Genomic DNA, 26259 nt, shown 5'->3' with positions numbered 1-26259 from the left:
AATCCACTGGGTGACCTTAAGGCAATCATGTGCCCTCAGCCTCAGGGGGAAGACAATGGCAAAACCTCTGAATAAATCTTGCCAAGAAAACCCCATGATAGAATCTTGGACTTGGAAGGGACTCCAAGGTCCATCCAGTCCAACCTCCTACCATGCAGGAATATACAATCAAAGCACTCTGGCCAGATGGCCATCCAGCCTCTCCTTTTGCTTTAGGGTTGCAACTTGAAGGAACACACCATTAAACCATCAATTCATTTGGATGAGTAGAGGAAAGATGTGAGATAGAGAGACCCTAATTTGAAGCTGAGCATCCCAAACACTCTCCATCTGTATTATTTTTTGAAAAACCACCACCATACTCCCCCCACCCCGGTTATACCCCACAGTGCCAAGAGGAATGGGTACCCAGCCTCAGTGTGTGTGCATTTTTATTTTTCAAGATCAAAAAAGGTTTAGTGCTGTAAACAATGCCAGTCAAGCCAACTTCCTCAAACCGATTCTTGTTTCTACAAGGTCAGACAGTCCCCCTTTCCTAGAACAACTCCTACATTTCAGCCTTCTGTCCAGGAGGACTTCCAAAATGTCCTCCATTTTGAGTATGACTAAAAAGCATGAAGAGCCAATGTAGTGTACTGAATTGAGCATTGGACTATGGCTTGGCCATGTAAACCCACTGGGTGACCTAAAGCAAGTCACACTCTCTCAGCCTCAGGGGAAGGCAATGGCAAACCCTCTCCAAACAAATCTTGCCCATGATAACCCTAATAGATTCACCATAACTCCAAAATGACCTCAAGGCACACAACAAGCAGCAGCAGCATAAATTTATATTTCTATGTGTGTTTTTAGCTTTTATGTAGTTAGGTTCTTCACTTTTCTGAACGTCCCACATTGTGTGGTGACTTGTTCTCCTTTGTGGTGAGGATATCTGGTCACCCTGCACGAGGTTCCATTCATCTGAAGATGGCAGGCCTGGCAGGCTCTCTGGTGGGAAAGCATCCTTTCTTTCCTCCTCCTGGGCCTTTCTCCCTCCCAGATGCAGGCCAGAAGGCTATAAGGGGCAGGTGGGAAGCAGGAACCTGGCACCTCTTTTGCCACCCAGTCCTTCCCTGTCCAAGGAGGGTCACATGGGACTCCAGTGTGCTGTGACTCCTCCTGAAGCAGAGGCTACGCTTGGGCATGGCTGGCGGAGATGTCCGTGTGCCAGGGTGACCAGAATATCCTCCTTTCCAGGACATGTCCTCCATTTCAACCTTCTGTCCAGGAAGAATTCCAAAATTTCCTCCATTTTGAGCATTTCTATTTTTATGGGTGTTTTGTGGTTTTCTTCAGTCATGTTCTCCATTGTTCTTGAATGCCCTCCATTCCCGCCTCATGTCTAAGAGGAAATGTACAATGTGCTCAATTTTGCGCCTAAGAAGCATGACTTTACATTTCTGAGAGTCCTTTTACCTTTGATTTGGTCATGCTTTCCATTCTTGTTGAATGTCCTACATCTAGAGCCTGACTAAGGAGCACGGATTCCCATTTCTGCCAGTGCTCTGAGCTTTGATTTGGCCAGGCCCTCCATATTTTTCGAATGTCCTCCATTTTGAGCCTACCTAAGGAGCACGAATTCTGATTTCTATGCGTGCTTTTAGCTTTGATTTGGTCAGGCCCTCCATTCTTCTTGCATGTCCTCCATTTGGAACCTGACTGAGGAGCACGAATTCCCATTTCTGAGAGTGCTTTTAGCTTTGATTTGGTCAGGCCCTCCATTCTTGTTGAATGCCCTCCATCTGGAGCCTGCCTGAGGAGCATGGATTCTCATGTCTGCCAGTGCTCTGAGCTTTGACTGTCATGTGGCCTCCATTCTCCATTCCCCTTGAATGCCCCTCAGGGCCCAGTGCCTTGCCCTCCTCCTTTGAGCATGCCCCTGTGTGCCAAGGGGCACCACCATTACCAGCCCCACCTTGGTGGCCAAGAGAAAGAGCCATTCCTCTCTCTCCCTCTCTCTCTCTCTCTCTCTCTTCCCTCCTTGCCATGGAGGCTGCGGCTGTAGAGGAGGAAGAAGAGGAGGAGGAGGAGGAGGAGGAAAAGGACTGAGGGAGGGAAGAAGGAGAGAAGGAGGGAAAGAGGGAAAGAGGGAGGCGGTGCCATGGCTCTGGCCCATCCCTGGGAGGAGGGTCCTTCTTGTGGCCAGACGACCAGACCCTTTCCAGCACCAGCCCAGCCCTGGGGTTCCCATCAGGTGAGCCAAGAGGGGAAGGGGGGACCCAGGGTGGCCAAAGAGGCATCCCCCTCACAGCCCCCAAAGAAAGGCTGGAGATACTCCTAACCATGTCCACCTTCAGGGAGGACATTTTGGACCTCCCCCTTCCTGGGCAGGAGGAGGAAATGGAGGACCCTGCTTGGAGCAGGAGGGCTTCTTGGAGAGGCCAGGTGGGGAAAGGGGGCTGCCTGCCCCATTCATGGAGGTGGAGGGAAGAAGGGGGCTTCCCTTTGGGCCTCAGCTTGGCTCCTTTCCTGCCTCTTTGGGGGGAGAAAGGCACTTGGCGCCCAAGGAGAGGCTCCTCCTGCTGCTTCCCTCCTCCCTTCCTCTTTCCCTTCTTCCTTCCCTCTCTCTGCCTCCCTTTTGGGGAAGGGGGAAGTCAGACCAGTCTCCTCTTTTCAAGCCCCTTTTCTTGGAGGAAAATGCGTGGGATGATGGCCAGAGCTTGCGCCTTCAAGGTGGTGCTTGCCACGCATTCCCTTTCCATGCCCCCCTGGGCTGTCTCCTTTTGGGGTGGGGAGAAGGGTGGCATTGAAAACACACACATAGAGGACATGCAGTGAAAGCCATGGGGCTGTGCTTTCATAAAGGAGGGGGATAGGTTGTAATGCATTATGGTTGCCATGGTGTGTCTTCCACTCTACTGGGCTCTCAGAAGGGGCTGGGGGCAGTTGTCACACATTCTGGTTTTTTCATAGCCACTTTGGTCTGTTTTGCACTGGGCTGTGGTGTTGTTGTTTTTTTAAATAGATCATAGGTTGTAATAAATTGTGTTTGTCATGGTCCCTTTGGTGTGTCTTCCACAGCACTGGGCTTTAATGGGGGATAGTTGTCATACATTCTGTTCTTTTCATGGCCTCTTTGGTGTGTTTTTTCATTGTGTCGTGCTTTTTTTTTACTAGGCTAGCGTCATAGTTGCAGTTTGTTGTTGTTGTTGTTGTTTGCCTCCGGCTTGTGGCGACCCCAAGGCGGTGAACCTATCATGGGGTTTTCTTGACAAGTTTCGTCAGAGGGTCCCCCCCATGGCCATCCTCTGAGGCTGAGAGAGTGTGACTCACCCAAGGTCACCCAGTGGGTTTCCATGGCCAAGCAGGGATTCGAACCCTGGTCTCCTAGTCCTAGCTCAAACCGCAAGGCCACGCTGGCTTGATTGCCGTAATCGTTGAATTCTATTTTCGTGGTCACTTTGGTATGTTTTTCATTGCCCTGTGCTTTGCAATGATAACCCTCTTTGAGTCCCAATTTTGGGAGGAAAGCAGGAGATACACTATAATAATAATAATAATAATAATAGTTGTTGTTGTTGTATGCCCCCAGGTTGTTTCCAGTTTATGGCAACCCTCAGGTTGTCTTGTCAAGAGTGGGGTTGCCATTGCCATCCTCTGGGGCTGAGAGAGTGTGACTCACTCAAGGTGACCCAGTGGGTTTCCATGACCGAGCTGGGATTCGAACCTGGCCTCCAGAGTCCTAATAATAATAATAATAATAATAATAATAATAATAATAATAATAGCTGAATCCTTTCCTCCTTGGTGCAGCTTCTATAGTGGAGAAAAAATAATGATCCCTTTATAACCCCCCCCCCATGGGTTTATTTTCAATAACACCAAGCTTTTCTGAAAAGGGAAACTGACTCAGATCTTTTTTCCCTCCTCAGCTTTACTTTCTCCCTCTTCCTTTCTTCCCTTCTTTTGAAAGGAAGAGCCTTTGTAACTCCAAGGCCTTGGCATCCGAGGCGCAAAAGTGTTACCATCTCAGAAGCTTAGGCACATGTTGTGTCTCTTCTTGGGTTCATGAGAAGAAGGAGAGGGAGGAGGAGAGAGGAGAAAGGGACGTGCCTGCTTCTTGTCCAGAGGAGAAGAACAAGTTGCACGCTTCTTGGAACGTGTGGAAAGAAAGCGACAGACTCTCTCCCCATTACTTTTGGTTCAGTGCTGATTCATAGTTTTGTTAACTCAGCAGTTGGCAACCTGGGGCTCGGGAGGCAGCACCAACCAGCAGAACTAATGTTTGCGTTTGACTGAGTTCGCTCTAGCAAGGAAGAGAGCTTGTTGGCAAGGTGTTTGGGGCCCTAGCCTCTATGTGTGTGTGAGTGTGTGTGTTTCCTTTCACGTTTCTCCACTGTAGCGGGTTGCAAGATTGATGTAAAAAGTAACACTCCTCAATGTCACCAAGATTTGACAAGAAATTAAGCCTATGGAGGTAGGCGGTAAAACGTGTTCTTGTCTCCTCTCTTAAGAATTCCCTGTCAAGTTCATTTTTAGGAGGGGATGTAAAAAAAAGGGACCACAGGAGGCAAAGAAATGACACATAAAACAGAGCTCCAAAGGTGAGGCTGCACATACATGCTAGATTGTTGTCGTTATCTGCCTTCAAACTCTTGGGGACTCTAAGCCGAACGTATCATGGGGCAAGATTAGTTCACAGGAGGTTTCAGAGGAGGCTGAGAGAGTGTGACTTTCCCAAGGTCACCCAGTGGCCTAGCTGGGATTGGAAACCTGGTCTCCAAATTTTTAGATACTCAGAATCCATAAAATCCCATTAAGGCCAAATGCAGTGTAATGTAGTTCTGAATGGTGGAGAAGATTATATTTATGAAAATGCAATTAAGGCTGCAGTCCAGTACTTATACTTATTAAAGAGTCAGTACCATCAAAGTCACAGAGATTTATTTCTGTGTAAACATGTTTAGGTTCATGGAGCATAGGTATAGTCTCAGCTTCCCTAAAATGTGGGAGCCCACATTAGTTTGGATAGTCCAAACAGTCCTCCTGACAGTCTTGCACAGTCTACGTGTTTACATTACTTACATATTTACACACTCTATAGTAAATATTTACATTTTTTTATGAGAAGGCCTGCTAGGCAAAGCACCCCTTCAAAACATGTTGGTGAAAAGGAGATACCTCTCACATCTAATAGAAGAAAACGAATGTCTAAGTGTTGTTTCCAAATTAAAGTTATAATAAAATACTTCAAAAATTGCATTACATTTTTCATACGGTGAAAAATTTTGCAATGTAAGTAAATGTAAACGTTGTTTCCAACAGCTCATTAAGACTTTAGAAAGCTGTATCAGATTAAATTGAACAAAACGTGATTAAATACATTGTGTATATATGGAATATTCTCATGTTTTAAATTGCTGAGTTGTGTCTAGACTCATGGTGTCCCTTTTGAAGTTCTGAATTCATTATTGCACACTAAGAATGATGGTGTATGAGTAGAGCCCATGCATAATAACTCTTTCTTCATTAAATTGTAGTTTTAGATGTTGTATAATTAGCCCACTATAGTTGCTGTGGAGTCTCTTTCAAGATGTGGGCAAGTAATGCCTATATTCCAGAAAAGTGAGATGGTATTAACAGATATTATTGTTTTAACTCCTTTAGTTTATTGGCACAATCCTTCAATAAATTTTCTTAGGATCTGCAACCATTAGCTTATACCAGGAGTAGGCAAAATGCATCCCTCTCAGATGTTGTTAGGCTGCAACCCCATCCTTCACCACTAGCTAGGCCTAATGGGAGTTGTTGTTGTGTCCCTTTAAATCAATTATGACTCATGATAATCCTATTCTAGATTTATTCAGTGGTTTGCATTAACTTCCTCTAAGGCCGAGAGAGTCGGATTTATCCAGGGCCACCCAGTATGTTTTTGTGATAGAGCAGGGTTTTCATTCCTGGCCTTCCACAATCCTAGGGCCAAACACACAGCAGAAACAATCCAGTTTGAGACTGCTGTAACTGCCCTGGCTCAGTGCTAGGGAATTTAGGGAACTGTAGTTTTGTGTGATGTTTAGCCTTCTCTGTCAGAGAACAGAGTTGTTGTATGGTATACAACAACATTGTTATTTATAGCCACTGTATTACAGAGTGGTTTGATTGTGGGACTAGAAGCCAAAACGCACTGCCGAAGTAATCCACCTAGAGACCACTTTAACTGCCCTGGCTCAGTGCTAGGGAATCATGGGAATTGTAGTTTGTTGTGGCGCTAGAGTTCTCTGACAGAGAAGGCTAAACATCTCACAAAACTACACTTCCCTAAATTCCCTAGGGAATTTACATTCCCACTACATTCAGATGTATTGTACTTCTTTGTTGGTTTTGTAACATGGAATATTGTGCACTCTGTGGTCTATTACCTCAACAAGGCAGTATGGATAAAGTTTCTCAGCTTGTAGAAGAACGAATGCCTCATTTATTCCTTGCACTGTGCTTCAGAGTAAGAAGTAACCTCATCAAGGTTGAAACTTACTGCATTCTTCTTCTCCCAGATTTCTTGGTGGATTTTAAAACCAACTTCACTCTACACATTTGTACAGGAAAATGTCAGTAAGGAAGATGCAGATATCACCTAGGAGAATCTTCATATAATTACTTGCTTCTTTAAGCTGATATCAGTGAATAGACCTGTGATGGCGAAGCTTTTAGGGTATGAGTGCCCAAACCAAAAGACCTTCTGGCACTGGGTGTTACCCAGTACCGGGGTGGGATTTCCATCCCCCAGGGACAGGACTTCTGGGATGGGACTCCCCCCCCCCCCCCCCCCGTCCCAGGCCTTCAGCTGCCTCTCCAGAGATAGGTGTGTGTCTCTTCTTCCTCCTCTTGTTCTGTTCCTAGCCTCCAGTTGTCTCCAGAGAGGCAGTTGAAGGCTGGGGAGGGACGGGAAGGAGGAGGAACAGGGGTGCACCTCTTCCTCCCAGACCTCTGTGTGCTGGGGGAAATGGCTTTGCGTCTCATCTTTGGCACGTGCACCATAGGTTTACCATCATGGGAATAGACTGTCAGTGAGTGACACAGAGTGCCATATGGCTTTTTCTCAGTGCTTATAAGTCAGGTACCTAAGGGCATTATGTGGAAATGAGTTACATTGATTCAAGTGGTTCTTACTTTAAGGTGTACAGTAAAGCAAAAAGCTGATCGTTCTTTGGCATATTGTGCATTGCCCATCAGTTTGTGCCAGCTGTGGATAGTAAAAGCAAAACACACAAAGATTTTCATTTGGAGAGGTGGACACCTCTAGTAACAGTAGTTTAAAACACTCATGCTCAACATCTGATCCTGAACTCTCAGCTCAGAAATGGAATTTTATTTACAGTTCATAGTCTAAACCACAACCCTGAATGTTGAGAAAATAGTATTGGCAAAGTTGTATTGGTACCTGCTGTTGGCTACACATTGCTGCCCTCTGGGAGGGCCTTTGATTTTTTATGACACTATCTGACTCAACTTAAATAGTTTTTAAAAGCACTGCACCCTAGTTGTGCTTTTCTTCCTGCACCCTTGGATTTCCCATGGTACTCAAAAGTGCCATTAAGTAGTGAAGCATCTGATGGGCTTGCACAACTCAACCATGCACAATCCATTAATTACTAGTGCATTGGTACTGGTGCATTCCTTTGCTATGCCACTCTGTATTCCACTTTAAGACATGATGGTAGCAAGAAAGACACTTTCAGCACCTCTCTTTAATGGTATATTTATCAAAAAGAGTGATTTCCCATCTAGCCGAGTCACTGAAATGATGACATTTGGGGGTTCTTAACTGTCAAAGGCAAAAGCATCTCACTCATATGGCAAAGAACTGTATGGGCTCAAAAATCACTTTCCACCCACTCCCAAAATCTATTCTTGATTGTTCAGCTAGTGGCTGATCCATTTCTAGCTTTCATTACAAGGTAGTAGAACAGGTTTTCAGATGACAGCTTCAAAAATATCTGATGCTTTGGACTTCCTTGATTAATTGCAAATCAAGTTTTTCGTTAGTAGAGCACTGTAACTATGCCTATGGTTTTGGCCAAAAATTTCCTCAGAGAATTGATAGAAGTAATTGCACAATAATAAACCTTACTGGATTTATTTGTTTTGCTTTTGATATTTTCAGTTATGATTATAAATGTTTGCTGGACTCACTAGTGAAATGTTATTGTCCAGTAGCTGTTTCTGATGTCCAATCCTGCTATTATCCAATAGGTCTAAATTATAAGGAGGGATGCTCATTCTTAAAATTTTAGTTGGTTTTTAAGTGCTTCATAAATATTATCCTGGTAGAACCCCATGTAACAGAACAATGAGGGGTTGAGTTTGCCTTGCTGTTATTCAATGAATTCGTCAGGCTCAGGCTGGAATCACTGAAGAGAAAGTCCAGCAATTCTCACAGCAGTGTCTACTCATCTGAAGAAAGCCCACAGTGGGGCAAGAGCTCCTTGCTCCAGATCGTCCATCAGAGTTTCTGAAGCTACTGTAGTGCCATCACTAGATCATTAATCACTGAAATACATCCAATCTAAGTAGGCCAGATGTTAGTCATCATACATTCATAAAAGGAAAGTTGCAGTCAAATTAAAGTTTTCCTGGTCATTCCTGTTCACCAGTTTTGTTTTGTTTTTTGTTAAGGCATGTGAAGGATCTCCTTTTGACTCCCCCCCCCCCACCCCCAGTCCTGACATCTTTAAAGAAGATGGGAAGTTTTTCGCAGCTAGTTCAGGCATTGATGAAGGTCTCCAATAACATCCCAAGCTCTGCCTGGCTGGTCTCTAAACAACAAACAGTGACAGAATATATGGAAGTCTGTTACTGGGCTGCTATGCAAGTCTAGAATTTCCTCACCTTAGGAAACTCATCAAAGTCCAAGATCACTCTGGGAAGACTGTAAGACTTACATTTGTGGACTGGTTAGCACCAAGATTCTAGCCATCTTGGATAGGGACCATTGTTACTGCCATTGCTGCTCAGGCTGTGTGATCTGGGGGGCCAGAATCCCCCCCCCCCCCCAATTAATGTGCAAGGAAGTGGTACTATATTTGTCCCCATTGGCTACAACTGTTTCCTTCTTTTCTGGAAACTTTTACCAGCAATTGGGAGCCAGTGAATCACAGACCCATCCTGGTCCACGGACCATCACTTTGTATAGCACTGATGTCATTTCAGTGATCTGTTTCAACTTCTCTTCTTTTTATTGACCTAATGACATTTTTCATTTCTACTCTTGAGGTGCTTTCTTCATCTCTCCTGCCTCCGTGAATGATTCATCTGGAATATCATTGAGGTATTTTTTTTTAAAAAAGATTCCCGAAATACCTGCCCTATTTTCACTTTTCTTTTCTCTACCATTGCACCAAGATGTTCACTGTTTTTCTTCCTGATCTCCTCTTCCAAATCTGATTTGTTTAGTTTGGTAGCTTGTACTAGAGGAAGAAATAATTCCACAAGATGCATAAATTTAAAATGTCAGTTTTCTCTCTTATGTATATTGAGTCATGTGGTTTCAGATTTCCCAGATTTCTGATGTCTGGATCCAGCCCTTCAGCTGAAACCAATGAAGTTGTGGTCCTTTGTCATTCCAGCCAGCTTATGCATGCCTTTGTTTCTGTTGTGTTGCAGCCATTCCACCACTTCACCAATAGAACTGTAATCAAAATTTTATTGATGATGTTTGTGAGGTCATAGCTAAGTTCTGACATGCTTGGTAAAGGTCATCCAGGAGCAGCTGGTGGATCCACTGCTGTGGCAGTGACCACTCTTCCTGCAGCCACCCCTCCTCCTGCAGCTGCTCTGACTTGTACTGGATCTCTATCAATGTTGGACCAAAGATGCTCTGAGGTTCTGCACTGGCAAATCTATGGTGCAATTCAGAGCAGTTGCAGTAGGAGGGCTGGCAAAATCAAGAGTGGATCTGCTGCTTCTGTGATGGTGCATCCGGCAACTGTTCTGCTTACTTTTGACTTTTGTCTTTTATCCAGTTTCATCCATCTGGAAAGCCTAAACACAAACCAAATGATCACTATTACTTCTTAGTCTCAGCTGAGCAAGCTCTCCAGACTTCTTGCCAGGTCACGCGAGGGAGGGAGATAGAAATGTCCCAAAATTAGGATTGCCTTGACAGAGAAGTAAGTGGAAGAAAGATGGCGGCCTGCTCTGCAGGGACTGAAAGTAGGCTACGATGTACTAGATAATGATCGTTTTGGGTGTCTCACCCCACCCCAAATGCTAAAGAAGGGTGTCACTTTACTGGATTGGTTAGATGTGCGCACTTGGCTTGCCTTGAAATATAGCTTTTTTAAAACACTTTCTGTTTCTTCCCTTATTTTCAGTCCGCCCCCCCCCCCCCCCATCTAATCTGATGAAGAGTTCTAGGGGAATTCAGAAGCCTGTACTCTTGGTGGTTTGTTTTAATAAAGGTATTGCCCAATTGTAGATTTTATTTTTACTCACAGACCAACATAGCTACTTTTGTCTGTTCTTCCCCTATTCTTAGGTTCTTTTCAATAGTATTGTTAACTAGCAATATCATAGTTACCCTCAAGTATAGATATACCAGAGTTAATGAAATAGGTGTGTTCCTGGACATTACTTTTTTAACAATTGGTATCAGAGGAACAAAGAATATGGAATGAACAATATTCCTACACAAAAAAAGTAGCTGAAGATGTTTCAGCAAACTTTTTATTTTAAACTAATAATATGCACATGTGAAATGAAATAAAAATGTCAGCTAAGCCTTTCATGAGTAGACAAAAACATTTTGAATCTTCTAGAAACTGCTTGATGGTTTCTTTCAAAATGCATCCAGGGGAAAAGAGAACCTTGTAAAAAGATTTTGTAAACAGGAACTTCACTCTCAGATGCTTTGTTAATTGAAGGGTCTCTGAACACATATCATGAGCCTACATAATCTTCGAGATTAGATCAGTAGAGGCCACTGAGGCCCTGTTCAGACTGTCCTGAAAGGCCAGCCTGGGGGTGGAGCCAGGGCATCACTTCCAGATGATGCACACTCCAGCTATGACGCTGCGTGCCGCTCCACATGGCGTGTGGCATCATGCAGCACCGAAGGAACACCGTGTAGTCGCGGCAATGTGCCCAGGAAAGGCTGGATTAGGGCCACATCATGAGGTTGCCGTGCCCCCAATCTGGCTGAAGAAGGGGCAGCTACAAACACCCCTTTGGGGGTGTTTGTACAGCCCCTTACAGTTTTTTCCTTATAACAATTTAGGAAGGGGGCAGTTATGTTGAGGATCCCAGAACATGGAAAGGTTTCTTTTGTAGACCTTAACTTCCAGAATCTCCCAGCCAAGTGACACTGCTGGCTGGGGGATACTGAGAACGTTAGTTTATAAATTAAGAAGATGAACTTTTGCAAGCTGTGGTATCAGCTTTACTGTGGTAATCACCAGCTCTGCTATCTCCCTGAGAATTTAGGAAGTCCATATCCTTATTAGATTTTACAACTTGTTGAAACCTGTTCATTGTTCAGCTAGTATTTGGATAATTTGCACTCTTGGCATACACTATAGACATGTTTTCATTCATTCCAGGAGTTCAGTGTTGGATTGTTGATGTTCAGAGTCATTCAGCAATCCAAAAGTGAAGACCTGGAAATGACTGAAAACATATGTTTTGCTGCGGGAATAGTGTTTCAGCAGTTGTTTTAGCATCCCATGTTGTAGACATGTCTCCTTTTCCTTATCTAATGTGCACAAAATGTATCAGTAAAAAATAATATCAGCAGCTTCTACTTAAAATTAGGAGAGAAGAACTGTGTTTGATGCATGGTGTGTTTGTGGCAAAATATATTCACAAGAAAGATATGCAATTGCCACATCAGTGTGGAAATTGTAAACCTGTAGTCTGAACTCATCTGATTCATCCTAGCAACATTCTTTTTTAAATGAAGGTTACAGCACTTGAATTAATATGCATGAACAAATCTCAGCATCAACAGATGGCATCCTGCTACCCACAACCCTTCTATGCTGGAGCTGGCCTGTAAATACCAGTAGGAATGCTTCTGTGGAGTGGAGTTAAATTTTGAGCACTGCTCTGTTTTTTAAATACAAATTATTTTCTGTATTCTGTGTGCATCTCTTGTGTGTGTATTCTTGTGTGTATTCTTTAAAAGCTGCTTGTAATCATGGTACAAATGAATCATTGTTTTAGCGTCTGGTGGCATACCATTACGTTTCTGTTTCTTGTAGATTTTTGTTTTGCCTTCTCAGAAACACCATTTTCCAGGGAGAGGGAGATTCCTTTTTCACTGGCATGGATGCATTGTTTTTGCACATTAGGCAAGCCGTGCTGCCTTGTCAATCACTGTATTCCAACCAGTTTAAGACCAGTAGAGCTACCGAATGTCTGTGTGATTGGCTACAGTATTCTGGGAGGGATTTTGCCAGAAGGAAGGGCTGCAGTCGTTCACCAACCGAGTTCAGCCAGCCTTTGCTTCATCATCCAAAGGAAAATCCCCAGATAAGGCATATGGCTTTCAGAGAGGCGGGAGAAAATAAGCAGCAATAATCATTTCACAGGAGACTTTTTCATCGTCATGATGCAATCGAGAAGATATGGCCACTATTGCATTAGAGGAGTATGTTTGGTTGTTTGAAGTGCTGAATAGGCAGAGCTGTACAAGGTAGGCAAGAGGCTGATTTTGTTTTACTGAATGTTTAAAGAGTTTGCTGCAGTATGCTGCATACCATATGTGTTGTTGGGGGGGGGGGGTCAGAGAAAGGACATTTTTAAGGCACAATGAATCCATGTGTTTGTGTGTGTTTTTGGAAAAAAACCCCACTTTAAAGCAATTTTAATAGTTCTGCGTCTGTACTGTATACGACCCCTCTCACAAATATTTTAAAGACCCTGCAAAGTTAATATTTCTTTAAATATTAAAGAATGTGTGTGTTAATGAATTCTGGGTACAGTGTTTTGGAAGGGGACTCAGTGGGCTTTGTAACAGATAGCTTTAAAGAGAATTCATGGAATTGAAATATTCTGTTTTAAGGTGCTGCCAATCTAACAAAAGTAGTAACACAGTCCTATTCCAATTTAGTTAGAAGTAAACCCCATCATGTTCAGTGGGTTGTACTCCCAGGAAATGGTGTATAGGTTTACAACTGAAATGTCAGTTGTTTTTTTTTTAAAATAGAGCTCTTTAGTACAGTGAAATAAAGTACCATAAATAGCAAGAGATATGTTTTTTTTTTAATTGAAGAAATGGCAAATTTCCAGGATAGTTCTGCCTTATGTGATATACTACTTTAGTTCATTTTCCTTTTTCTAGTCACTTTCAAATTTGAAAATACTGTGGGAACCATACCTAAAAGCAGAAAAGGGCAGGCTAGTGACAATTACCGCATCTATATACATTTTTAATGAGAACAATACACTATCAGCAGAATAATTTAATAGGGTGGAAGAAATGGCTTTTTAAAAACTATAGTTTCACCATGCAGAAATGTGTCAACCTATTTGATAAAAATTAGCTGCAGGCAGCAAATGGAGGATTTATGTTTAAAAAACACCATTATATGATGGAGAAGATTTTGGGATGAAAGACTGTAATTCTATAAAGGACAGAAGGCTGAGGTTGGAAAGGCAGAATTTCAAGTTGATGTCACTGCCTTCTGTATCATCTTGAAGATTTTAGTCTGGGGTTATTAAAAACATTCTCGAGCATTGCTACTGCTTGTTTTCCTCACCTTTTCCATGCATTAAAACTTGCCTTTTCTCCATGCATCTATGAAGTTGTGGTGGTGGGAGAAAATAAATGAAGTGTAAGCAGGGAGTTATTTGTTATGTGTTGTGAATATGTCCATGCTTAAGCTCCACTTTTGCAAGCCCTTTCCTGCTTCAAACAAAAGACACTTAAGCTTACAGTGTATTCAGAGCTGGAAAATAATGTTATTTAAATGCTGCTAAACAAAGCAGTTTTTCAAAGCAATTTTGTCTGGCATTAAGAGAAAAAGTTAATGTGCGTGTTTGATGATTTATCAAGGTGCTTCTGTTCACTTCAACATCAATGTGATTTCAGAAAAGTTTTGAGACTGTCTCATCGGAAAATGTGCACTTGTACATAGTTTTGTATAATGTTTAGTGAATCCAAACTTGCAATACATTTTTATATACTGTGTATGTTAAATGAGGAATAAATGATGTTATGTCTTGGTGGACTAGAGTGATAATAAGAATGGGCTACCAGGCCTAAATGCAACATTCTATTGGATGTTGCGGTGGAATATTCTCTCTCCTCTTATTTTCTCTGGTGGCTGAAAACACATTTTAGTAGGGTTTTCAAGATCTCCACATCTGGTATGGGAGACATGGCAAGCTATAGTGGGAAGGAGAGGTTCCTAGATTCTCTGGATCCCTCCTTTCTGCCAGCTGAATGATGCCATTGCTACAACCCTAAATGAAAATTTGAGCATCATTCCTGGGAGAGGTTGCAGGACGATTTTGCTTGATACATGTTGTTTTGTTTTTCTAAGGCTACATCTACACTACAGAATTAATGCAATTTGGCACTTCTTTTACTACCATAGCTCAATGCTACTGAATTCTGAGATTTGATTGTTTTGTGAGATATTTAGCCTTCTCTGTCAGAGAGCTCTGGTGCTACAAGAAACTACGGACCCCAGGATTCCATAGGATGGAGCCATGGCAGTTAAAGCAGGGTCAAACTGTATTAATTCTGCAGTGTGACAGCATCCCTAATCTGCCCTTTTGAAATTAGGATGAAAACAATCACCACAATACATGGTGTGCATTTTGGAATACCTAGGTATCTGTTATGTTTCTTTCTTGCATTGCATTCCTAACTGACTTTATAATTTCTTGAAGTTCAGAAGGCTCTTGCCTGGGAGTATACAAAACTGGAAGCAGGCCCACTCCATACACAGAACATACTGTGCAACACTCTGGATGATGACTGGTGACTGAGTGGTGATTGATGCTCCTGAAAGCTGTAATAAACACACATGAATGACAAGATTGCCAGTTTAAAAGTAGTATAGTTTGCTACCTAACAATAATGAGAACAATAAGAAGTGAAATAATACTGTGTTATCTGTTTGAAAATGTTCTTTCATTAAATTTGTCTTGATACAATTGTTTATACATACATGTATTGATTTAAATATTTTTATTTAAATCGTTGAGTATCAGTTATACCTTTGATATTATTAACTGATCAATTTGGTTGAATAATTATACAGTTACTGTAGTTCAATATTTTTAAGCTATATATGTTTAATAAGGTGGTCCAGCATGGTGTTGTGGTTCTGGAAACCAGGGTTCAAATCTCTAGCTTGATCATAAAAACTCAGTGAGTGACCTTGGGCAAGTCACAGTCTCTCAACCTGAGATGATGGCGATGGCAAGCCCCTCCAAAGAAACTTGCCAAGAAAACCTCATGATAGAGCTTTAGAGTTGCCACAAGTAAAAATGACTTGGAGGCACACAACAACAACATGATTAATAAACATTAACTGGAATCCATTTATTGAAAACGATAGCAAAATATTGGCTGTAGATCTATAATTTAAATGAGATTTTGCTAAAACACACCATCCTCTAATTTTTTTTTAAAAAAAGAAAATAATGGTTAGAGTGGATCCAAGATTCATAAATGATTTGTTTTGCAATGTTTACTGCCAACCTAGCAAACAGAGGAGCAAGTACAAACAGTCCTAGAACTTTGGTGGATTGTCTGGTGAAAAACAATTAATGCCAGAGCAAATGAGAGGGAACTGTAGCATGGGGGCAAAAATGGAAGAATCAAAATAGACATTAGGAAATTCCCCTTGGCAAGAGTACTGGACAAGTCAGAGCATCTGTTAGCAGTATCAGTACTAGTGAAGAAAGATTTTTGCACTCTTCTAGTGAAACAGAGCGGGACATAATCCCTCACTAAGAAGGTAATGTGTGAGTTAAAACTGCCACATTTGGAGGGATATTGAATTGTATGCACTAGGATGTCCAATTTGGCCGTTTCCTTGCTTTATTCTCACTTGGGATCTGACTGGTTTCAGAGAGGGTTTTTCTGCTAGGGTATACAGTATAGGCTGGATACTGTTAGGCAGGAGTTTCATTCCTGTGTAGCATGTGCTCTGGTCCTCTGGCTTGAATTATCATGAGCTATTTACTGTGTAAGGACTTTCATGCCGTGCGTCAGCTCTCTGCTTGTGGCACATTGTAGTCTGGACGGCCAAGTCTAGTGAATGGGCAGTCCTGCTGTTAGCTAGGAGATTAGGCTAGAACACTTGTGGCAACTTCCAGCTCTGTAATTATTGACCCTTCCTGGGGTGCGTCTGTCAACCACGGAGGTAATGAATGCTTTTGATTTAGAAAGTACAGCATAAGAAACTTTACAGGCATCTTTTATGTTGTTTCTGTGATTCAATCCAGTTTGCAAGGAAAATGTGAAGAATATACTTATGTAAACAGTGTGTGTCAAAAAGTACAGAAGTCAGACATGCCAATCAGAAAAATAAAAATCCCCACAAAAAGTATTTAATTTCATTTAGTCATGTACAGTTTGAGTATCCCTTGACCATAATTCTGAAATCCAGAATACTCCAATATCCAAAATTGTCCACATGGGTGGCTGAAATGGTGACAACTTTGCTTTTTCATGGTTCTGCGTACATAAACTTTGTTCCATGCATAAAATTACCTTCAGATTATGAAACCTAAATGCATTTCATGTTTAGACATGGGTCCCATCTGCAAAATATCTCCTAATGCAGGGGTAGGCAACCTGCGGCCCGCGGGCCGGATGTGGCCCGGCAAGGCCTTGGGACCGGCCCCCACCCGGTCCTGCTGCTGATTGCCGCCGGAGCCTTTGGCCTCTTGCGTGTGGGCGTGGGGCCTTTGGCCTATCAGGAGAGGGGGGCAAGCAGCAGGCAAGGGGGGCAATTGTCTATAGAAGCCTCCGAAACATGCATTTATATTAACATTTTTTTAAAAATCAGCAATTTTTTTGCGTGTCCTCCATCTTTTATAAAAGTGTCCTCCATTCGAAAATTTTGTCCTACATTTGTCCCGGTTTATTTATTTAATTAATTTTTTAAAAAAATTATTTAATCATTTAATTTTTGGCTTCGGCCCCCCAGTTGTCTGAGGGACAGCAACCCGGCCCCTGGCTCAAAAAGCTTGCCTACCCCTGTCCTAATGTATATGGAAATTTTCAAAAATCTTGGGGGAAAAAATCTGAAATCCAAAACACTTTTGGTCTTAAGCACTTTAGATAAGGAAGACTCAACCTGTGAACGCACCCTGAGGCCACAAGTAGAATGGAGCTCATTCATGATGAGGAAGGGTACTACAAATATGCAAAATGAAAAATATTCTGGCAAACATGAACATTTCATAGATTAATGGGAAAGTTGTTGAAAATTGCTTTGGGTCCTATTTCAATATTTAATTGAACACTAGGATATGATCCAGTGTAAACACACGTACATTGAACACATAAATTGATTTTAATAGAGTTAATCACACATTTTAAAAATTTCAGCTGGAATCAGTAGGAGTTTAAAAAATCTTAATTTTGGCACAGCCATGTTTTTATCTTAAAAGTGAAATCATCTTTAAAAAAATCAGAGAGAATTAGCTTTGTAATTAAGTTTCAGGGTTTTTTTTTAAGTTAGGGTTGCTTTTTTTAGATAAATCAAGAGTGAGTTATTTCACGTGCAAGTGAAATGTTACATTTGTGGCTGCTGAGTCACTTTTTCACAGTGAAATCCCATGCCTCCCACAATATCTGTGTGACGGAAATCTTGTTTAAAAGCAAATACATGGACCTACTAATCAGTAGTGTCTGGACTGTGAATTTTGAACTTTGGTAATTTATCACCTAGTAGGGATAAATAAACCGTATTATGGAGATGGCCTGGAGGAGTTTGGAAGGTGTAGTCCAAAAAAGTAGCTTTCCAAGCTCTGTCTGGAAACATCCTATACAATTTTCTACTTACAGAATTGTTTCATGTTTGCATTTTCTTTTCATAAATTGACTTAATTCTCTTCTGTTGCCTCTGAGGCATAAGCAAGTATACCCTCACTTAAGCAATTTGGCTTTTTGCAGTCAGTCCCTAATAGCACTGAGAGTAACCTGATTTGCCAGATCACTTTCCTTTGTAAGCATTATTATCTATTAAAATCCTGACTGAACTTGACTGAGCCCACAGGCAGAGTAGACCTAGCATGACAGATTTTTTTTCTAAAGAGTTTACAACCTGCCTCTGAATCATGATTCGAATCCAAGTTTTGATGTGGGTTTGGAAATAGTATATTATATTTGGCCTGTTATTGTTACTTGAACACCATGGCAAACGATAGCTATCACAAACTAGGGAAAGACAGGATGAAGCAACCCATAAAGGGGATAGGGAAGAAGGAATGTGCAAGACTGTGATACCCCTTCCCAGGCTCCAAACATTTGTCTGGAAGTCAGGTCATCATAACCTCTGAACCAATGATGTGTGTGTTCCAACAGAATGTGTTGATTTTTTATTTTTTAAGAGTGCATCCTGATAAATAGAACCAGTTTCCTGGTGGTAGGAATTAGAGACATAGCTGTGTTAGTCTGGAATATCAGTATGCAAAGCCATCTCGTAGCACCTTTGAAACTAACTTGCAAAAGAAGTTGTAGCATAAGCTTTTATAGACTTGGTTACTTCCTCAGACAGCTCCTATCTGCACAGTGTACACAAACTTTAAAGATATTTTAAAAGATTTGTAACTAAATGTGCAAAGATTATTGTCTTGGATTTTACCGTACTATATTTCTCATTACACATTTTGCAGATTCTCCATGATTTGTTTCTGATGAACAGGGTAGAATACCTTGATCTTTGGTGTGGCATTTGTGTTTGCTCTATTAGATTCGTGAGGAAATATGCAAAGTAGACATGTATGTTTTGGAATATATTTGATAAGGTATAGTCAATCAAAATTCTTAATGCATGGATAGGTGTTGTTGTTTTTTTAAGCCTCTCTTATTCCATCTTGATAGGTGTGTGTTGAAAAAATTGGTGTAACGCTAGTGTTGCCATGGCAAACACAAAATGCTGTGAACAGAAACTGACTTTTATACTCATTTAATGGGGTTGCCCAATTTTGGTTGAATAATGAAAACCCTACAAAAATAATAGGATAATGGTTTTCTCAGTGGGTTTGATAATGTATTTCTAGTTGGGTTTTTTAAATTGTGTGTGGGTGCATATGTGTACGTTCCCACATCCCCACACCCCTACATGATTTGTAATTATTCTAATGGTCATACTAGATGTGCTGCTGAGGGTTTTGCTGTCATTGTAGTTGTGTGCCTTCACGTCATTTCAAACTTAGACCCCTAAGGGGTTTTCTTGGCAAGATTTATTCAGAGGAGGTTTTCCATTGCCTTCCTCTAAGGGTGAGAGATGCAACTTGCCCAAGTTCTTGGCCATGGATTTGTATGACTGAGTGGGAATTAAAACCTTGTGGTATTGAGACAACACCTTACTATCTCTGTAGCCTATTGGATATGTTACTCATTCAAAAACAAAATCTGGAAACTCTAAGCATGTAAGGCCTTGGGTTTTGTCAGGGTGGCAGTACAGTGGGTTTGGAAACTTATATGTGGGCTAATAGCAGAGAGGTGATGTTTGTCATGAGCATGCGGAGTGAGGAATGAGATAAATATTGCCATGCGGTGTGCTCTTGAGGAAAATTGTTCCCCATGTACTCTCCATATTTTTTAAAAATGATATTGCTGCTAGCTATGTCTTCACCATTGTGTCTCATTGGTCCAAATCATTCCTTTCCTTTCTTGAGCTCCAGAAGACACGGGTGGAGTGGGAACACTATCTCAGACTAAATCAGGCATTTGCACTCCTTTGAAAATAGTGAGAAGCCCTCACTCTGGTGGCTATGAAGTCAGGTGCTGGCCCCTGCACTTCTTCTGCATATGTTGGAGATTTTTGGCAAGGATTTGGAGGAGATCTTTCTTACCTGGTAAAAAGCAAGAGATTCTCCCCTCCCCTCCACACACAGTTTCTGCAATGCGCACAGAATGGTAGGGAAGGGTGGATGCCTTGTGCCATGCAGGGATTCGGTAGATGTTTATCAGGAGAAGTTTCATGGTTGCCAGTGGCAACTGCATTCCTGACATGGTATGTGTTTGTGTCCTAATAGCAGGTAGTTCTCATGCGACTCTTTTGCATTGGTAGTGATTGATCCAGTGGTGGCTAATGCAAAAATGTGGCAGAATTAGTTGTTCTGAGTGAAAGCAGTGATTCCTGCAGAAAAGTTATAGTCCACTTCATCTGTAGGTGGCTACTCAGGGGATCAAAGGATCACATGTTCTGGAAATTAAGGATTGGACACTTAATTTGGGTAAAAAATTCTGTAGCGTAAAAAGAATAAAAATAATGTTGAGCAGATATTTGCATGTTTGTTAGATGAGCTCTTCTCAACTCATCCATCTTCCTTTGTGTTTCCAGTTGTAACGATTGTGTGTCTGGTGGTGTCTATTTAAGAATTAAAAACAGAGAGATGCACTCCATAGGAAAGTTTCTGTCCTGAATTATATGGTGGCCTGGATGTAATTTTATATTACTTTTCTTACAAGGGAAGACTGAAATTCTAAAATAAAAATTAGAGCTTGGCTAGGCTCATTTTCATGTGTTATAAGAATTGCACTGCTGAGTTGAATTTTCACTGTGCAACCCCATGAAGTATTTTTGGGAAGCCAGAATGCTTTATGAAGTGTCTAGTATCTGTTGTCCAATTTGTATTTGTACAAATTTGTACAAATTTGATGCGAAAAGTTCCTACACTTGTAAAATACATATTGATGGTATGTTTATTCTGCAGCATCAAGTTATCATTAACATTTTAAACACTCTCCCCCCAGTCTAATTACAGTCAGCTTTCGGTATCTGCAGGGTACCCATTCTAGATGCCTCTGCAGATGCTAAAATTTGTGGATGCTGAAATTCCCAATGGCGGCATATGCAAGCTGCTGTGCAGCCATTAGGGACAGCCAGGCAAGGCAAAGAGGCGCCGGTGGTGGTGGCAGTGACATTTCCCCCTTGAGGACCTCTGAGCTGGAGACAAAGAGGGGACATGGTTTGTCCATGGCCATAGCATCAAAACGTGGTTTGGCCATGTCTGAACAAAACATGGTTTGCATTTCAGCTGAACAAACATATCATTGCTATGAGACCACAAAATATATGTTATCATAACAGTTTCTTACCACCTCCCCTGTTTATATGAACATGTCTTCACAGTTCCTAGAGTTTGCTTCTTAGCTAGGGAGTGGCTCCAGATGCCAAACCATTAAATGCCAAGGTCCTTCTGTACATGTATAACTCATTGGCCATATTTGGGCAATATTGTAATCCAGAGAATTGCAAGACACTTGCTTTATTGAAGCCAGGAAGAATGTTGCAGAACAGCATGTGGAGTCACTCTTGATGTTTACCTGCTACCACTCTAAACATGTGTCATCACAATCCACCTAAAGAGTTTTCATGTTTTTTTCTTGGCTTATCAGGATGTCCAAATGAGGACATTGTTATAAGAGACAAATGAAGTTGCTAGTGTAATTTCCAGGGGGAGATGGTTGTGAAATGTATTTTACAATACCTCTTATCTCTTTGAATTGGAGATGGAAATCTAGAAGTTTACAAATGTAAGTGCAGGGTGCTGGGAATAATTCTAGTCATCTCCTAGACACCAGCAAAAGAGATGGGTCTCTTGAGGAAGTCATAAAGACACAAGCAGTTCCTTTATACTGAGTGAGACCATTGACTCACTAATATTTCCATCATTGCTGGTAATGGTTCTCTGGGGTTTCACATAGGAATCTCTTCCAGCCCTACCTGAATATGCTAAGATTAGACCTTTGCATGGAAAGGTTCCTCACTGCATAGAGAGTTTCAAACCACCATTTTGATCATGCAAGGGGAAGTATTCTTCGATTTGTAATGGTGGTGGGTCCTGGAGAGTCCCAGATTTTCTAGGAGAAGGTTGACAGGGAAGTTGGAAGTTGTCTGCAGAGTCTGTTCCTTCTCTCTTTTTCTATAAACCCTGGTTTATCAACATCTTTACCAAGATCATGTGCAGCAGAGTACGTTATACCCTGAAGGTCCTAACCAAGTAAGGAGCAATATGGGTTCCCTGCGCCCTCTGTCAGGGACTAGATTAAGACTTCATTTAAAGTGAGACAAGAGGTTATGTTGACAGAAGAACTGTGGTACACACTCAATAACTCCTGTTATTTAGGCACAAAGAGGTGCTTGCTCCTGTCACAACACATTTGAAAATGCACCAGCTAAGATGACCCAACACATAATCCAGTACTGCAAAAAGGAATCCTTTCCAGGGATGTTTCTGTCATTGTAGCAGCATGATGCTGCTTCCTTTACAGCTGATGGTATACTTTTCCTCCTGCTTTCCCACATGGCCTAAGCACACTCAGTACTATCATAATATAAAGCCAGCTTTAATGTAAACCCTATCGATTTCCTTAATAAGCCCATTGCTATCCTGTAAATATATGAAACATTTCTTAAAACAACAACAACAACAACAACAACAACAACAGAATCTCACACTGGCAAGTGCATCAGGATATCAAATTAAGTAATCCTGGCATGGAATACATAGTTCATTTTAATTAAATTGCTATTTGCTTGATATAGTCAAGAAAGGGTATTTTAAGAGGCACACACAGGATTCCAGGCAAGTAATATTACAAAGGAATTGTATCTGGTTGCTTGCTTGGATAGCTTTTTTTGGTCACCTTTTTGCTTTTGGTTCAGTGCTGTTACAACTGGCAGATTTAAAAATAATATATATGCTTATTTTATTTTGAATGAATATTACATAGGGTTGCAGACTATGATTCTGCTAAGAGGTGGTGTAAAAAAACAAACTCACAGAACATCTTAACTTGCATAATTTCAAAAAATGAGGAAATAATGACAAGTTATTTAGCCACTGTTCATAGATAGCGGCTAAATAATGCTATCTAGGGCAGGTATCCTAAACACAATACACAACTAGGCTTACTTCCAAGGAAACAGGAATAGGATTGCACTGCAGTGATAATCCATTTAAGTAGAAACTATAATACAACCTGCTGGATAATGAGTACATTCTTTTTTTTGTTATGTTAGAACTAGAATGCTTATTTATTTAATATTTTTAGGAACTTCAAACATATTGCTAGTGTAATCCCAAGATAGAATGCCAGATGTTTGGCGGTGGTGGTGAGAACGATAAATGGTAATACATGAAGTCTCTACTCGTTTAGTTCTGACCTCTGAATACCAACCCAGACACATACAGGCAGAAAACACATATTTGAGGTGAGGCTAGAAGAGCCAGTTACAAGGGAGAAAGCATTTATAACAGTTGTTATTGTGAATGTACCTGGATAATAGAAAGAACTGATTTAGTTGATTATCTGATTTTTCCTTGGTTTCCTTGACATACCCTTTGGTTTTAAAACGTGCAGACTTTGGCATGATGTAGCTAATGTATTAAAACATCTTTTATGGACAGGGAAAGAATATGAGTCTTGTTTAAATATAATTTTTTTTCTTTATTTTTCAGGCCCATGCATTGTAAGTGCCTTTGTGAAGCTGCTTGTTCAAAAGACAACTGTATCTTTTCCAAGATGATTTCTGCCAGCTAGATTCTGCTCTTACCTTATGTGTCATCTGTAGTACTTGGCCAGCTGCTTGATGTGAAACTTACTCCAGCATTTGCAGACCCTGAGGACAGTATTACGTTGGGCATGAAAACTGCTGAATGTGTAGCACTTCCTGTGTAATCAATGCCAACAAGGAGGACACAAAATGTTATCAAGGAGAGTTGCTGCATGAAAACAACGTTGCTTAACAAAACAGTCAAGGAGATCACATTTTTAAACCCACTGAGAAATGCCACTGAGCATGAATATTTTGCAGCCAAATGTATACAAGTCTACAGTCAAATTGATGAATGATTGACACACTGATTGATAAATTGTTACTTAATTCAGCTTTGTGTGCAGTGGCCTCTTTTAAGCATTTCTTACATCACTATTGCTTGGAAATATTTTCATTAAAAGGGTTTTCCTGGCCTGTTGGAGTTCATAACTGAAGGTGATTCTGTTAATAGTTACTCTTTAATTCAGCTTTACATCATGGCTTTGAATGTTGCTCCTGTACGAGACACAAAATGGCTGACATTAGAAGTGTGCAGGCAGTTTCAGAGAGGAACTTGTTCACGTTCTGATGAGGAATGTAAATTTGCACATCCACCCAAAAGCTGCCAGGTTGAAAATGGAAGAGTTATTGCCTGCTTCGATTCTCTAAAGGTAAGAATAATGCAATGAGCTTATTTACTGTGATAAGAAACCATTTTATAAGGGCTTCCTCTATTTGTTGAAGAGTGGTTTAAATTAGTTTAATTAAAAAGACCCATATATTTATCAGTCCAGAACACTGTGAATCTGAAGTGTGAGTAAGGCTGAAATCTATCTTCACAGCTTGGAAAAACTACTTTTTGGGACACCGGTGATCAGAATCCCTCAACCATTATGGCAACAGGTCTGGATAGGGGTTTCTAGAATCTGTGGTCCAAAAAAGTAACTTCCCAAAGCTCTTCCTGTTTGACTGATATGCCTGAAGGAGTACATGCCCAGAAGAGAAGAAGAATGTGTGAAACTGGCTGCAGATTGGGCTCCAGTTTGGATACTGATTTGCTGCCTGCCCCTTTCTATTGCACACTCATAGGAATGTTATATTACATATATTTTAAGATAAATTTTTGAGCTTTGTGGCGTTTTCTTATAAAATAGCATCCTTTGTACCTGCAAAACCATAGTTCAGGTATATACATGTGTAAATTTTTTTCCAACTAATTGTTTGATGTACAGAATTCTCGCCATATGAGAGCGAGCATAGCGTAGCAGTTTGAGTGTTCGACTGTGGCCTTGTTCCCACTACGTTTAGATCCGGATTCATGATTCCCACTGAATCTGATTTTAAAAATCAGTTCAGAAAGGTAGCCATGCTTTTTGCCCATTTTTGCCCATTTAACCCACATCAAAAAGATGCTGGGAAAATGGGGTGTTTTGGGGCTGAATCAATTTATTTAGAAATAAATCGATTCAGCCCAAGTAGGAACCAGGCGGATTTGAATCGTAATAGAATCTGCCCTGGTTCCCACTGGCAACCTGGCCCAGGGGGCAGCTGGTATGGACCGGTCTCTCCTGGCCCCCAAATCCCCAGCGCAACCTCCTTACTGGCTTCTTTGGTTGCTGACAAGAACAACAATTCTCACCACATTATCTCAGAAGAGGCAATTACCATTTCACTTTAAACTGATTAGAATTGTTCTGTTTGAAACTTTCAGTCCTGACCTAGAAATGTTTAGCCATCTCTCCACCAGTCATCTGTTGTGAGACAGGGGTGTCTGTCCACCTTTCCAAGAGGTGAGCTTTTGGGTAAGAGAGACAGGAGCCTCACATATGACAGTGTGAATAGACACTGATTATGTAACCTTGATTTCATCATTGGGGCCAAAGCCCTTGGTTTCTGGATGCACTTATATTCCCTACAGTTTACTGCTTGGGTAAGCAGAAAGATCTACTCCAAAGCAAGAACCCTATTTCAGCATGCATGTTGTCCTTGCAGTATTGCAGATTATAAGTTTAAAGGGGATGGGGATGGGGAAGGATTCCATTCTAAACATGAGAGTAAGCCCCGCCAAATTTATTTAGAAGTAAAGTTACATAAAATATGGGTGTATACAACCGTACCTAAAGTAGCAGATGCAGGATAAAGCACTGAAAATGAACCAAATCTACAGTACAGCTCCCATAGGAGTTTACAGTTGATTTCAGAATTTGTTAGTTTTTAAAACTTTGTACTCTGTCCCATGGCTTCTTACAAAAGTAAACATGGCAATTTTATCAATTTAAAACAAAACTTGTTAAAAACACACACTTTAAGCTTTGAAACAACAATCAGTCAAATACAAAGTAGCATAAAATCCTGGAGAGGTAATAAAAAATCCTGGGATTTTTTTTTTTAAAAGGCTTCACCTGTGCTGACATTACATTAACTATGTGTCAAGCTAGTCTCCCTGGGAAGAGATTTCTACAGTTAAGGATTTCTACTATGTAGTAGTTACATGACTATAAGAGACACTTTATGAGTTCTCTGGAGGTTTCTGATACCTACTGCT

The 26259-nt window shown here is 41.1% G+C and overlaps 1 protein-coding gene across 5 annotated transcripts in view; it reads left to right on the top strand.

Moving 5' to 3' along the window:
• The first annotated feature begins 2168 nt into the window (after positions 1-2168).
• MBNL2 (muscleblind like splicing regulator 2) overlaps positions 2169-26259 on the top strand; it is an 81789-nt gene continuing 57698 nt past the window's right edge. For 4 of the 5 annotated variants that reach the window (XM_089511156.1, XM_089511155.1, XM_089511153.1 and 1 more), the window contains exons 1-2: positions 2169-2233; positions 23638-24385. In XM_089511156.1, coding sequence (XP_089367282.1) covers positions 24212-24385 — 174 coding nt within the window. In that variant the 5' untranslated portion in view covers positions 2169-2233; positions 23638-24211. Of the gene's footprint in view, positions 2234-12501; positions 12668-23637; positions 24386-26259 lie in introns of those variants that run through there. The other variant, XM_089511158.1, reaches the window with a different exon arrangement.

This window comes from Sceloporus occidentalis, unplaced genomic scaffold (assembly GCF_023333645.1).
Source record: "Sceloporus occidentalis isolate IW3139 unplaced genomic scaffold, rSceOcc1.0.p SCAF_2, whole genome shotgun sequence".
Taxonomy (NCBI): domain Eukaryota; kingdom Metazoa; phylum Chordata; class Lepidosauria; order Squamata; family Phrynosomatidae; genus Sceloporus; species Sceloporus occidentalis.
Note: the sequence above shows the minus strand (reverse complement) of the source record. Positions and strands in the feature narration are given on the sequence as shown.